Source organism: Calypte anna, chromosome 5A (genome assembly GCF_003957555.1).
Source record: "Calypte anna isolate BGI_N300 chromosome 5A, bCalAnn1_v1.p, whole genome shotgun sequence".
Taxonomy (NCBI): domain Eukaryota; kingdom Metazoa; phylum Chordata; class Aves; order Apodiformes; family Trochilidae; genus Calypte; species Calypte anna.
In genome coordinates, this window is record NC_044251.1 from 15,392,260 (window position 1) to 15,407,904 (window position 15,645).

A 15,645-nucleotide genomic window follows, 5' to 3' on the forward strand; every position below is an offset into this window, starting at 1 on the left:
TTTTTTTTTTCCCCTCTCGCTCTTGGTAAAATAATAAATAGAAATCACCGAAACCGGGGCCTAGAAAAATAAACTCGACGAGTGACTTCGGCGAGATCCGTAAAGTAGTACCTCGCCGCCGCGGCCTCCTCACCCACCCGGCCTCCCAGCCCGCCTCCTTCGCCGACAGAGGAGGGGGCAAAGAGGGACGGGACAACTTTAGTCCACGGGAGAAACTACGGAGTGGGAAAGCCGGCCGGGCCCGCAGCCGTGGGACGGGCGCTATTTGTTTGGCGTGAGGGGATTTGAGCTCGGAGCGACGGTCGGGGAGGGGGGCACCGAGGGGACATGGGGAGAGGGGAGGGGAGGGACGGGGGGGGGCGCAAGCCGCTGCGGTGATGCGCCCCTGCGCCGGTATCCCTGCGCCGCGGGAGCCGCGGCGGCGGGGGGCGGGGCAGCGGCGGCGGGCACGGGAGGGGCGGAGCGGAGCGGAGTTCGGCCATTGGCGGCCGGGCGGGCAGACGCGCCGGCACGCCGCCGGCCCTGATTGGGCGGCCGGTGGGAAAGGTTAAACCAAAAAATTTTTTACAGCCCGGGTGCGTGTCTGCAGCTCTGAAATTAATTGCGGCCAGGGCGGTCTGTATAGCCCGTCTCCGCTCGCTCCTCGCCGACCCGCGGCTGCGGCTGCTCCTTCCTCCCCCCCTGCTCTGCCTTGCCGGGGGAACCAGGCACCATGAAGTAGATTTTTTTTTTATGTGTTTGTGTGTTTTGGTTGTTTTTTTTTTTTCGTTTTTTTTTTGGTTGATTTTTTGTTTGGTTTTCAGAGGGTTTTTTTCCCCTTTTTTTCTCCTTTTTTTTTTTTTTTTTTTTTCCTCCGCTCTGACTCGGTTTGATTTTCTCTGATTGGTGATTATTATTACTATTATTTTTTTTCCCTCCCCGGCGGTTCCTGTCCTTGCTACATGACTTGCCAGCGCTTGAGACTGCGGTCCAACTGCGCTGCCGCCGCCGCCGCCGGTGGTACCGCCGCCGCTGCCTCCGCCTCGGCCGCCGCCGCCTCCGCCGCCGCCCCGCGCGCCTCTCCCTCGGCCGCTGCAACTTTCCCCCTCAGACTAGTGTGTGATGTTGGACATGGGAGATAGGAAGGAAGTGAAAATGCTGCCGAAATCCTCCTTTAGCATAAACAGCCTGGTGCCCGAAGCCGTCCAGAGCGACAACAACCACAGCAGCCACAGCCACCACAACAGCCACCACCCCCACCACCACCATCACCACCACCACCACCACCACCACCCGCCGCCGCAGCAGCAGCCCCAGAGAGCCGCCGCGGCCGAGGAGGAGGACGAGGAGAAGGGCCAGCTCCTCCTGCCACCCCCCCCGGCCGCCGCCGCCGCCTCCGGCGCCCTGGAGGTGGCCAAAGCGGACATGCTGGCGGGCAAAGGCGACGCGGGCGCGGCGGCGACGGCGGAGCTGGAGGAGAAGGAGAAGGTGGCGGAGGAGAAGAAGGGGGCGGCCGAGGGGGCCAAGGACGGGGAGAGCGGGAAGGAGGGGGAGAAGAAGAACGGGAAGTACGAGAAGCCGCCGTTCAGTTACAACGCGCTGATCATGATGGCCATCCGGCAGAGCCCCGAGAAGCGCCTCACGCTCAACGGCATCTATGAGTTCATCATGAAGAACTTCCCCTACTACCGGGAGAACAAGCAGGGCTGGCAGAACTCCATCCGCCACAACCTCTCCCTCAATAAGTGCTTCGTCAAGGTGCCCCGCCACTACGATGACCCGGGCAAAGGGAACTACTGGATGCTGGACCCTTCCAGCGACGACGTCTTCATCGGGGGCACCACCGGCAAGCTCCGCCGGCGCTCCACCACCTCGCGGGCCAAGCTGGCCTTCAAGCGGGGCGCCCGGCTCACCTCCACCGGACTGACATTCATGGATAGGGCAGGATCCTTGTACTGGCCTATGTCCCCCTTCCTCTCCCTGCACCACCCCAGGGCCAGCAGCACTTTGAGTTACAATGGGACCACCTCCGCCTACCCCAGCCACCCCATGCCCTACAGTTCAGTGTTGACTCAAAACTCCTTGGGAAACAACCACTCCTTTTCCACGTCTAATGGGTTAAGTGTTGATAGACTAGTCAATGGAGAGATACCTTATGCCACTCATCACCTCACAGCAGCAGCTCTGGCCGCCTCAGTGCCGTGTGGCTTGTCAGTTCCTTGCTCCGGCACCTATTCCCTAAACCCCTGCTCTGTAAACCTCCTAGCAGGACAGACGAGTTACTTTTTCCCCCATGTTCCTCACCCTTCAATGACTTCTCAAAGCAGCACTTCAATGACGGCCAGGGCAGCCTCCTCCTCCACGTCGCCACAGGCGCCCTCCACTCTCCCCTGTGAGTCTTTAAGACCTTCTTTGCCAAGTTTTACAACGGGACTTTCCGGAGGACTTTCTGATTATTTCACACATCAAAATCAGGGGTCTTCTTCAAACCCTTTAATACATTAACATCCATGGGATCAGACTGTAAGTGAACATTTTACACACATTTGCATTGTAAATGATAATTAAAAGGAAAAAAAAAAAAAAGCAAAACAAAAAAAGTCCAGGTATTTTTTATTAAGTCCCCCATTTTCTGTACGTTTGTTCAGTCTTTAGGGTTGTTTATTATTCCACCAAGGTGAGGAGTGTCAGCAAGGTGCAATGTGGGGAGATTACATTGTAGACTATGAAGTTTGGAAGACAAAATTATAGTAGAATGTGTATCTAAATAGTGACTGCTTTTGCAATTTTTTATTAAAATACGATAAGTCTATCATTAAAAGCCGCCAGATTCTCCATGTTTGCAGTATTATAAGTTATCATGGATATGTCTGTGGGTGCAGACCTTGAAAGAAAAAAAAAAAAAAAAAAAAAAAGAAAAGCTACTAAATTTATGAAAACTATAAAAAATTTAAAACGTAATTTGTATTTAAGCAGGATTAATGCTGAAAGGTGCCCAAGAAATATATTTTGGCCATTTATTATTTTATAATTTTCTTTACTGAACTGCTTTTTTTTTTTGTTTGTTTACTTTTAGACCAAAGATTGGGTTCTAGAAAATGCACTCAGTGTACGAAGTAATTTAAAAAAACAGCAACATTATTTCAGTTTGCAGCACTGCCCGTTCAAATGAATCAGAAGGGGACAAAATTAATGATTGCCTTCAGTTTGTGTTGTGTATATTTTGATGTATGTGGTCACTAACAGGTCACCTTTATTTTTTTTCTAAATGTAGTGAAATGTTAATACCTATTGTACTTATAGGTAAACCTTGCAAATATGTAACCTGTGTTGCGCAAATGCCGCATAAATTTGAGTGATTGTTAATGTCGTCTTAAAATTTCTTGATTGTGATACTGTGGTCATATGCCCGTGTTTGTCACTTACAAAAATGTTTACTATGAACACACAGAAATAAAAAAATAGGCTAAATTCATATATACTTGATAGTTTTTTTGTCTCTTTTATTAGCTTAAATTAATATGCCAGAGGCTTTAAAGTTAAAGGGAGATCAGAGCGCTGCTTATTACATCAGTCCACCATTTCCACATGCTCTTTTCCCCTCTTCCTCCCTTCCCCACGATCACATTGTCTTTAAAAACAGTATTTTCAAATGTAAATGCTGAGGCTATTTAGTTAAACACTATGGCCACTATTGTGATGTCAGTTTTGGGGCAGAACTCTTATCAGGTCTGCTTACAATATTTTTAGTAGGAGGTAGGATGCCTTGCTAAAACGTCTGCTTTACACTGAAGATGTTTTAAATAGTGTACGTATATATCTGTGTACACATTTATATACATAAATGAAGTATATATGCACACAGTGAGAAAAAAAAACGGTTTATCTGTTACATAGGTACGTGTAGTTCTTGAAATCTCTGAAATGCATTCAAATAATATTCTGAAAAAGTAATTTCGAGTCTATGATAACTGGAGGTCTATTAACTGTGAATGTGTATGTGTGTGTATACACCCATATGCATATTGACTTTCATATAATAATTTGATCGAGTTTAACAAGGAATGATTCGTATGTGTATAAAGCGCAATCTTTATCTTAAAGGAACACTGTTCCGGAAGTATCTATATTGTATGTATTTATATACTTTTAATGCTGCAAACACTTTTTGGCTTTAAATATTGTACCAGTAGCCACAGTTTTTCAGGCAGAGCCTCCCTCCCCTGCCCCCCTCACCCTCCGGACGGGCTGAGGTGCAGTCGCAGAACATGGAAGGGAAGCACAGGGCTGGAGGGGTCACGTGACGCCCTGCCTTGCATACCGATGTTTAAACCTTTTTTTTTTTGGGGGGGGGGGAAATATCCAAACCTGTGTGGGTGCACTTAAATTCAAAGTTTTGAAACCGCGATCTTTTTCACCCTCCACTATGGCAAGCCTTGCAGAAGCCCACTAACCAGCAGAAGCATCCTGAAGTGGGCTCTGTTGCCCAGAGAATCATTCCATTAGTTTTTTAAGGGGGCAACGCTGCGACTAAATTTAAGCAGCATTTAATCCTAAAAAGAATTGGTTTCTTGATGAGTCTAGGGAAGCCTATAAAAGCTGCAACTCTTGAAAATAATTAGAAAACTTGTGCAAAAGGTTTAGGAATTAATTGGATCCCGCGGTGAGTCCGCAGAGGACAAGTTGTTCATTTGTTACGTTTCTGTAGTCTGAACTGGGCTCTGCAGCAGTGCAATAAGCTGCCGGCTGCTCACAATAGGCCCAATGAAAAATAATCTCTAATTCGGAGATGTTATCGCAAATACTTTAAAGAGCTGATCTTAGAAAGACAGAAAAAAAGAAGAAAAAGAGGGGGAAAAATAATGCCGGGGGGTGATAAAGACGTAATAGCAAATCTGAACGCTTGCAAACAGTCACGCTGAAAGAATAAGGGAAGGGAGGGTATGTCTGCCGAAAATAAGTAGTATCTGCAATATTACCAGGAGATCCGCAGGGAAGAGAGAGGAGTTAAAGGTTATGGATGAGAGATGGGACAGCCTGCTCTTCATTGTGAGGGGGAGAAGGAGAGAAATCTCTGATATTCTTGGCTTTCACTTACACTTCTGCAATTCAAATTAATCATCACTATGAGAAAAAGGTTGCTTTGTTTAGGGATGAAGAGAGAGATGATGCCAACGGCTTGGAAGCACCTACCCTTCCCTATATTCTTCACTCTATTGTCACAGAAAGAAGTGATCTCACACAAATAAAACCCAAAACTCCTTTGCAGCATATCTATTGGAAATAATAAAATTATATGGGTGTGATTTAAATTCTTGAAGCCTGAAAACCCCATTCTGTATACTTGTGCCTAAACAAATTAAAATAATGGCATCTGCTGCAGCCGACAAAGGAAATGATTTATTATTTACTACTTGCAATTGGTTGTATACTGTAGGAAATCCGAGAGCATGTACTTAAAGTATTATTTAGTTCGCAATGTAAAAAAATCCGCTGACTGTATTAAAAGGAGAAAAAAGACAAGTCATGTTGGAGAAAAGCACAGTCTCGCCATGTCAGGGCTTGGGTTGGCTAATAAGCATTAATTAGATAAGCGTGATGCATAATAATTCCTGAAAAGGGTAACTCTGATGCAAGTCTCTCCAGGCTTCGTTTAAGCAAGCACTCGCTCTAAATGCTCTCCTTTAAGTTTAGTGTAGCAAAGTGCTGCCTAAGCAGTTCAGGTGGCATAGACTTTTCCCTCTCTCTCCGTTAGACTGTGGAAAGGAGTGGCTAAACTGGTAATTTATTCACGTTTCCATACACATATTACCAGCCATGAGACTATCTTTGTAAAGGAGAGAAAAAAAAACAAACAACAAAAAACAACAATAAAAAAAACCCCACTAAAGTTTTCATGGATTGTAGCCAAGGCCCCAAATATGCCCCTACCTTAGCCTGCTCTCCAGTCAAAGAAACTCTTTTGTTCGCTGAGGATGTCTTTTAGGCTAACCTTTGCATGGGTTTCTTCAGTAGTGAACGTGAGGTGGTGGATTTTTTGTTGTTTTGTTTTTTGTTTGTTTGTTGGTGGTGGGTTTTTTGTTTGTTTTTGTTTGTTTTTTTTTTTTTTTTTTTTTTTTAGAGAATAATTCTGTTATCTAGTATTTGTTTCCGCAGTGGTTTATGTGTCAAATCCCCAAGCTAAGATTTTACTTTGGGTTTTGGTATCCTATTTTTATTTATTTTGTTTAAGTACGCACATATCTAAAACACCGCGGTATCTCAGAGTCGTTTCTTTTAGCATTTCCTAATTTGGTCTGTTTGTGGGGAACGGGTGATCTTTATGGAATTAAGGAGCTATTGTTATTTTCCTAGCTGATGTTTGAGGTGATTAACTTTGCTCGCGTAGATGTTAGGAGAAGAAATCTGCTCATCAAGAAACCTCCAATTACTGTTTTAAGATTGCCTTCGTAAACATGTTTGACGGATAATAAACTAGCTCGAAACCACAATGGGATATTTAGCCAACCAGTTTTTGACATATTTAAAATATTTTTCTTTTGTTTCAGTAAAATAAAATTTGCTATGTGGAATGTATTATTACAAAAGGGTTTAAAAGAAAGTGAACGATAATATATTTAGCTTTAAATGGCACAAAACTGCTGGTTAGGGGCATGATACTTTTTTTTTTTTTCCCTCTTATCCTTGAAAAAATAGCTGAACCAGAACCTAATTATAACTTCTTCTTATGATTATTAATATTTATGTCAGAAATTATGATTCAGGTACACACCCCCTCACCATTTGCGTTAATATGAGGTCTCCATCACCCCGTATTCACTAATCACTCAAGAAAAACTCCCACTGACCTCTCGTTACGTTTTGACTGAACCATATCAAGGTTTTGCTTAAGAAAGAACATTGAGCAAGACTCATTGTTTTATTCTTCAATTATTCTTATTTTCTTTTAGGATTGGGGGGGGAAGGGGGTGGGTGTGGGGGAGTGTGGGATGGAGAGTGGGGAAGAAAGGGGCGAGGAAGGGGAAAAAAAACCCACCTCTGCCTGTAGATAGTCAAAGCTATATACTGAATTGCATAGTCTCGAATACACACCCGCCCAAGAAAGAAAGTATATGTGCATACGTATTGCACGACAGATTCCACGAATGACTGTAAATAAGTATATGTGTATCTAGACACGCACAACCCTACAGAGGGGTCTATCCATGCACTAGTGTTTGTAGTACTTCTTGACAGTTTTGTGCACTGAAATGTTCTTGTTTTGAATACACTCCCCCCCCCTCCCCCAACCCCCTACCTCCCCGCCCCGTGGTGAAGGTGCCTGGGTAAATGGGTCAAAAAGTGGTGGAGAACTGGGTTAGAAAGAGGTGAAGGTGAAGATCATTAGAGGTTTTAGGGCTGGCTGTGGCTGTTTTGCTGGGTTTGTGTGACTGTGCCCAGAGGGCGGAGTTCCTGCACATTCCTACCTCACCGGAGAACCTGCCCTCAACTCCACTGCAGCTACTCCAGAGAGATGGGACCCTCCAGAAGAAACCTGCCCAGCAATCCCAGAAAGCCTCCCCGCCACCAGGGTAGGTGCATTTCAAGAAAACCTTCCCTAGTTCTTCTCCCAACAGGCTGATCCATGTGATACGAATGAATAGAGATGACAGACTCCTGTCTAAGAGCACTGTTTCCCCTTGCCCCTGATAAGCAGATCGCCCGTGCAAGCGAAGCACAATTTCATAGCACCAGTTACACCAAAACTGCGTGTGCCTAATGTTAGGAATATTTTTTTTACTCTCTCTCTCTCTCTTTTTTTTTTTTTTTTTTTTTTTTTTTTTTTGGTCTCTTTCTCAAAGTGTCCTCCCCCGGCCTTCCCCCTCCCCCTCCAGCTCTTTCGTTTCAGTCGGTAAGTTGGAAGTTTCTTCGCCGGTTTAATAGTTTTCACGGTTTACATGTTTATGTTTGTTTGTTTGTTTGTTGCTTTTTGTGTGTGTGTGTGTTTTGTTTGTGGTCTTTTTTGTTGTTGTTTTTTGCTTGTTTTTATTCCTTATTTTTTATTTTATTTTTTATTTTGTATTATTAAGGTGCTGGTTTTTGTTTGTTTGCCACTAAAGCCAGAGAAAGTCACACGGGTGCAATATTGTGTTTGCCTTTTTTTAAGATGCCAGGAGAAACAGCCTCTACCAGCAAGAAGGGCGCACGATGGCACGTGGGAATAGGAGTTCTCCGCCGGCACCGGGTGAGTGCAGATTTTACCCCTCTTTTACACTCAGCAATCAGGTAGCTAGAATCGTGATTTGTGTCCGCTGGTATCAGGATAGGAGGAACCGCGGTTCCCACAGGTCTTTGAGCGTGCCGTTCACGGTTGAACATAGAAATATTATGGAGGGTAGGCAAAAATTCCCCTCCACCACTTATTCCGGGATGAAATTTGCTCCTTGGTCCATCGCTTTTGTATGAAAGAGGATTTCAGGATGGAGAGTATAGTCGGATTCCGTAACTAATTATTTCTAAAAATCTGAGCCTATAATTTAAAAAAAAAAAAAAGCTTTCAGGAGTTGTCTAAAATTGCTAATATTCCGAAATTTTCAGAAAAGTGACTAAAAGCAAAAACTTCCGGGAGAGCAAGGAGAGTGTAAAAAAACATACGTATAAAACTGCACTGGGTTTTGTTCTGAGCGCTCCAGCGGAGCAAACGCGCCCTTACAACTGCCGACCTGATCACGGGCTATGTTCATGTTCATTGGAGAGCTCCAGGCACTCCCTTTGTCTTCCCACTCCTCAAATTCCGTGACTGCTTTCTAGCTATATGGAGAAACCTCGGGCTAGAGGCGGAAGTTTAAATCACTGATTTGCTCATCTGGCTCTTGCTTGCGGGTGAGGGCAGGCGTAAGGGTGCGTGGGCAGGACCCCGGGGACAGGGCCCTCTGTGGACTGACGTGTTCTTGTTTTGTTGTCCCGGTGTGGCCTAGGGAAGGAGCAACGGCTCGTGTCCCACCCTGTGGATGACTTTAGCCTCCTTGCACTTGCCACTTGTGATCTCAGGAAAATAATTATGATTTTTTAAAATACAGCAAATTAAGTTTTCCATTATGCTGTGAGCTGAGACACCTCAGCGCAGGGGGAAGCGGTACCGAGCGGCTGTCGCCTTCACACCGTAGGAAATGGCAGCAATGCAGGGGGCAGCGTTCCACTCACACACGCACTGCACAAGTCGGCGTTAACTTCTGACAGCAGAGCCGGCCTGTTGCCTGCCCGGCTCAGAACTGCCCAGGGATGCCCCGCGAGTCCCGCTGGCGCGGGTGGAGCCCCGCCGGCCCTGCCTTGAGGAGAACGGACGCCGTCCTCGCCTCTCCCCGGGGCAGCGGAGCCGCAGCGCTGCCAGACTCCCGGCGGACTCACGACCCGGGCGAACGGCAGCGGCGCCAGAATCCGCCATGCCCGGACACGCGTGTCCGCGGGGCACGGAGAGGGGTGGTGGCGTCCCGCGGGCTGGGGGCGCTCTTGCCCCGCGGGAGAGCTGATCCGCCCGGCTCCGCGGGAAAGGCCGCTCAGCTCCCCGCCGCCTTTTAGATGATCGCTGTGTGATCGGGGCCTCTTTCACCTCCCGGCACTCACCTGCCTGTTGGTAAAAACTGCGATCTGCAGGCGACAGGCGTTTGTATCTGGAAGGCTTGAATCCGTGCCCCCTCCCTCCCCTGCGGAACGGAGGGAAAAGGCGAAGCACCCTTTTCCTTACTGACTGAAGTTTGATTCTTGCTAGACACCAAGGGATACATAATGCCGTAGCGAAACGCATTTAGATTTAAATCGTCTTCTTGCGAGCTGGTCCAGGATGCTCGGGTCCATGAAGGGTACCGCAAAACCCACCTGTCACCCTAGCGGAGTAAAATAAATCAGCGAAGAGTCGAAAAAAACAAAACCAAAGAAATAAAACAAACGGCCAAAATAAACAAATAACCAAAGCAACTACCAGCAACTTCCCCCTTCCCCCTCCCTTACCCTCCCCGCTTCTTCCTTCTCAAGACCATGTAACAGAATACAGTATCAAGCTAGCGTATTAGACTTAAAGTGAGCGGATTTGCTATTCTCATTCGAGGAAATTAATGCGGGCTGTCTGCAAAGTCCGTTTCAAAGAATTATCTCTAGGGAGTCCTCCAAGTGTATTTGGGGTTATCCGTGATTTGAGAGGAAAGACTAAACGACAGGGAGTCTGAGAAAAGCTTGCCATTGTCACCCTACCCTAAGGTGAGTAAAGCATCCCTGTAAAGTTAGCTGCAAAGAACTGCTTAACCTAAGACCGAGAGGTGAAAGCTCTCCTCGCCCGGAGACGCCTGACCAGGGAGTCTGAATTTCGAGCTACAAAGGCGGCACGAAGCCCGGGCTCTTTGGGATTTTTTTTTTTTTTCTTCTTTTCTTTTCTTTCGTCTTTTTTTTTTTTTTTTTTTTTTTTTTTTTTTTTTCTTCCCGTGGTGGGGAATTCAAAACTGTTCGCAATTGATTTCCCAGGGCCATCTTTTACAGGGAGGCAGGAATACGTTAATGCAGCCCTTCACCTTCGGGGCGCTCCCTCTTCCCTGAGGCGGGACCTGCCGGTGCTCAGGGCAGTTCCCCCGTGAGGGTGACGGAGGAACGGAGCCTGCAGCGGCTCGTCTGCTGAGGGAAGCTCGTCGAGCTCCCGGTTAATCTAAAGGCCCTCCAAGTTGAGTCTTCACCCTCCACTGTTCCTCAGTGGAAGTAAAAGAACTCGAATCCCTCCCTGCCACCTCGCCTCTGCTTGTTTCTGATGATAATCTGATCTCAAGTATTTAAAATTAGATAGCCTGTTAAATTAATAATCTCCAAGAAGAGACAGGCATCCGCCAAAAAATCTGGCTGTGGAGTAAAAAGGAGGATTTCTTTCTCAGCCTCAGAAGGCAGAGGGGTTTTTGGTGGTTTTTTTGTTTGTTTGTTTGTTTGCTTGTTTGTTTGTATTTTTTTTTAAGTAAAAAAGTAAAAGTTGCATTCTATGAAATATCAGCAAAACCTCATTGTAACGCACTGCATGTCCGAAAAGGCTTCGCTGTTTTTGAGAATTAAACCTGGGTAGTATTCACCGGTTACCAGACTGTTCTTTTGAATCAAGAATCTCGGTGTTGCTACACTAGAACTTGCGTGTGTAACCCCCCCGCCCCCCTCCACTTCTTCCCTCCCCCGTTTCTATGCCCCCGTGCACATGCAAACACACTTGCATCCCCACACCAGTGTATCTCCAAGAGGGGATGTCAGCTCCGACCAGACTTTTCACTAGACCCTGAGAGAAACAAAGCTGGAACGGTTATTAGAATGGTCTACGGGGGGGGATATAATTATCATACATCCATATAATCACTTGTATATTTATCATACCATGGATCATAGGTTACTTTAAAACACAAGCTAGTGATAAGTAAATCTCCTTTTCATTTCTGAACTGCGCTTCTGACGACGAGTGCATCTCTAGGAGAAAATCATGGTGGTACAGAATGGCAATAATGGTATTGTTATTAGCGCTTAGTATACACGCTCATGTGGCTCTGTGAGAAAACAAATGAGAGTTAATCAAATCCAAATCTCGTTGTTGTTTGAGTAATGAACTTTTCCCTCTCTATCTGTATCTCTAAAGCTATATATATATATACACGTGAGCATATACATGTGTGCATATATGCCTGTATACATCTGGCTGGTCTTTTCAGAATGTGAAAGTGTGTTCTCGCATTCCCCAAAAAAGGCAGCGCTGTATGTTCTTTTTCTTACTTGCTTGTTTATTCTGCTTGAGCAAAGTTGTTTGTTTTTTCTGGGAAGCCTTTAGTTATGTCATCACTATCATTTGCCTTGAAGCGGAAGGGTAGGACTTATTAGCTCTATTTTTATTATTAAATCAGTGAAGGTAAAGGTGTTAATAATTAAATCCAGATCTCTGATTGCAGGTTGGAACAGCAAAATCGATTGTCTCTTCATCAATAAGACAAGTGTTGAGTAGCTTGCTATTGATTGGTATGTTTATTTATGCAGAACTTTAGGTATTTGCTTACATATTTCGGGTTCTTTGTCTGCTAATTATTATAGCAGCTTGATTTGAAAGAAAGAGCTTAGACTGAGAAACTCACTTGACAGATCCATTCTTAGCTAACCTGGTAGTGGATTATTGCAATCCAATAAGTTTAACAAATTACTTATACGTGCCTGCCTTTCAAGCAATTAGAAACCCGTTTCAGATTAGAATCCCTTGTTGCATTCGGGATCGGTTCATTTAAATAAAGGAACATTCTGTTTAGATACTTTCAAATAAAAATTATTTTCTGGATCCGCAGAGGCTGATCAGGAGTCGATGTGCTTCGTGTTCCGGGCCCTTGGCTTCCTTTGGAAGTGTAAAACACCTTCCCAGCAATAGAGCGGTCCCTGGGATTTCTTCATACAGGGAAATTGAGAATTGGAGGTAATCTGAATATAAAAATCAGAGGTCGATATATTATTAGAAAAAATAAAAATAGAAGGATCGGCATTTAAGTATCGGAGTGCTCCAAAGCAGGTGATATTTTAAGTTGCTTTTTGGCTTAGTGATTTAATCAGTTCATAAGGAATTGCCTCAGTCTCTCTGCTAAACGGTCTGGTCTCCAGCCATCCCGTCTCAGGACAGCAGAAGGCTAATACTTATATAGATTTTAAAAACACTTCCTCCCTTCACCCCTCCCCTGGCTTTTAAAATTTTTAATTTTATTTTAAATTTTTTTATTTTTGCTTTTTTCCCCGTCGTTTTTAGGCGGGGGGGAGTCCGCTTTACCAATATTTTTCTTTCTCCGCTCCGGCAGTACTGTTGCAGGCATCTCGGCGGCGACGAGCGGGGAATAACTGGCGGGGGGCTGTGGGAGGGCAGGCAGGCCGCCTCCCCGGGCCCCCGCGGCCCTCGACGGCCCCCACGGTCCGCGCCGGGCGCAGGTCCCGCAGCCCTGCCCCCCCCACTCCCCCCCTCCCGCCTTCGGCTGCCCGGGGCGCGACGGGAGCCCGAGCTACAGGTTGGGAAGCGGGAATAGGACCTGCGTGCGGTGCTCAGCAAGTGCCAAGCCCTTCTTCACGGCGAGGAGCGCTCTTCATTTCCTCCTTGTGGCTTGCTTTCGGCAAGTTTTCTCGGGGAAGGGGGGTAGGGGGGGGGAGGGATTTTTTCTTTCTTCTTCTTTTACCTCCAGCAACTGCTGCTTTACAACCCGTAGAGATAAGACGGCCTCGCATCAGATGATCACAGAGATAAGTAATCTCTCCCCTCGGCCCGTGGTATAGCTGACCGTATGCGCTTGAATCTTGGAGCGCTAAGTCTTTCCTGTGAATGAACGAGAAAACACTCGACAGGTCGTGAATAATCGTTTTAATGAGTGTGTAAAAGCGTGCGACGGGGTGCACGGAGCTGTCGGGTTAAACAAACAACTTGTACCCTGACGAAATCCGATTGTTAAAGTGCAAAGTGGTGTCAGTCCAATTTCCATCCCAGTTCTAAAAACCACAGATCTAAGTCGCGGGAGTCCAATTTTCCCCATTAGGAAAAATAACAATATTTTCTGAACGTAAGTGCGATCTTCCCTAATGTTTCACGAAAGACCAGTTGCATATTATAATAGTATCAAAATTTTTATATTCTTTTCTATTGTTTTTAAACAAGTTAGTTAAGGACTGTGTATTTTGCATTTTCCTAGATATTGTCAGACGAACGCGATAAACATTTTCCCTTCTTTACCCCCACAATTTTTGTGGTCTTCTTTTTTTTTTTTTTTTTTTTTTTTTTTTTTTTTTTTTTTCCACAGATCACTGGAGGCAAACATCGAATTAATTGGATCTCAGTGACTGAGGTTGGTAACTTTGTATTGAACTGAGGTTATCTCTGTCATAGTGGCCAGGTGTTTACAAGACATTTCAGGCGTTTCTAGAAAAGGTAGATCCTGACAACATGTATGATAAAATTTAAAGGGGGTTACAATATAGTATACTCCAGAGCCAAGTTATCTTAATTCTGTGTGGGGAGGTAACGCTCTCTGTGGGTTTGTAGCAATCTATCCAGAGACCCACAGACTGTAAGTTTTAGAGGTTTGCTTTTATTTATTGATTTATTTATTTTTAAATCTGCCATCAGAAGGGAGTTACATTGTAACTAGAGGGCCTGGCACTATTTTGAAAATGGAAACCCCACTCCTTTAAGTAATTTGGGGTTTTTTTGTTTTTGTTTTTTTTTTTAGTTAGTCCATGATTTAATGACTCATATTACCCATGTTTATTGTTGCTAAAGACTTGCAGACCGACTACAGGTCTGGTTCTCTCTATGAAAAGTAATTTAAGATGTGTCCTCCGTTTGATTCCAAATATCGGTTTGAGCAAAGCAAAGCGAGGCAAGGCAAGCCCAGCTACAAAAAATTATTTAAAAAAATTACTTTCAATTTAATACTTAGATATTTTTAAAATAACATGACAATGCAAAATAAGTGGCATTTCAAAATGTGTTGCTAGGCTAAGGACATAATGGTAACCCAGTCCAGGTTCCAGTGATACAAATGGGAAATTTACTTTCGACACTAGTAGGAGCCGAATCTGGCCATTCATGAACTGGATAACAATATCCAGATGACTCTGGTCTGAAGCCTATTTCCAGAGTTTGGAGTTAATACAGGTTTGTTTGTTTGTTTTTACACCAAGGCAATTTTGTGCTGTGCTTTAGGAACGATATGGATATTCAGAATAAATGTCGTTGAATTTCATGTACCTTATCATGTCAGAATAGCTTTTGCATACTTTCCCCTCAAATCAGTGTTAGGAATGAAAAAAGGAAGAAGAGAATGAGAGATAGCAAGAACTGGAAAAAAAAAAAAAAAAAAAAAAAAAAAAAGGAAAGAAAAGAAAAAAAGAAAAGACAACTCAGCTCCGTGGATTTGGTAGCGGATCTATAACTCTATGAGCCATACGATCATATAACAGTATTTTACAAGCATCTGACAAATGTTCTGGGCATTTTCAAACATGGCTTTGTTCAGACTAGATAACTTGAAACACGTCGTTGTCTGGACCAGTCCGGAGCTGAAAACTGTCAAAACCGGAGTGCTGCCTGCTCCCACTCTGTTAGGGAGCTTTTGCTTAACTCCCTGCGGGCGGAAAAGGACCGTAGGCTTAGCCCCACGAAAGAAAGAAAGATAGAAGAGAATGAAAGACAAAGCGCAAGGACATGTGCCTCCCGAGCACAACAGGACAGAAAGCTGCATCCTGAGAGCTAGGAACATTTCTCATCCCTATGAAAGACTAATGCCCTCCTCCTGCAACTGCAATTTCCTTTGCAACAAAAACATGCGTAAAACGAGCACGGAACTATCAGTTTCCCACTGTAGTTCTGCTAATAAATAAACTTCTAAATGTTTAAAACACTTTATCTGTCACATTCACAAGATAGGTACTGTAAATTCCTGTTGCAAATATACAAACAGTGATCCAAGAGGTTGCCTCTGTTTTTGTATCTCTCTCTCACAAGAAATGCACTATCAAAACATTAATTATATTTGAAAGGGAACAGATTATTTGTTTGAGAAAGAATTACATTCTTGAATTTATATTCTACACAGATCTCTCCTCCTGTCTACTGAGAGGGTTGAACTGTAAATCTGTCTCAAATGATGTACCCCTAAAATG

The 15,645-nt window shown here is 44.7% G+C and overlaps 1 protein-coding gene across 1 annotated transcript; it reads left to right on the top strand.

Annotated features, from left to right (window-relative positions):
• Positions 1-924: 924 nt before the first annotated feature.
• FOXG1 (forkhead box G1) lies at positions 925-2,552 on the top strand. The gene has a single exon (XM_030452283.1). It carries the CDS (start codon positions 1,102-1,104, stop codon positions 2,482-2,484), a length of 1,383 nt encoding a protein of 460 aa, XP_030308143.1. The 5' UTR covers positions 925-1,101; the 3' UTR covers positions 2,485-2,552.
• Positions 2,553-15,645: the final 13,093 nt, after the last annotated feature.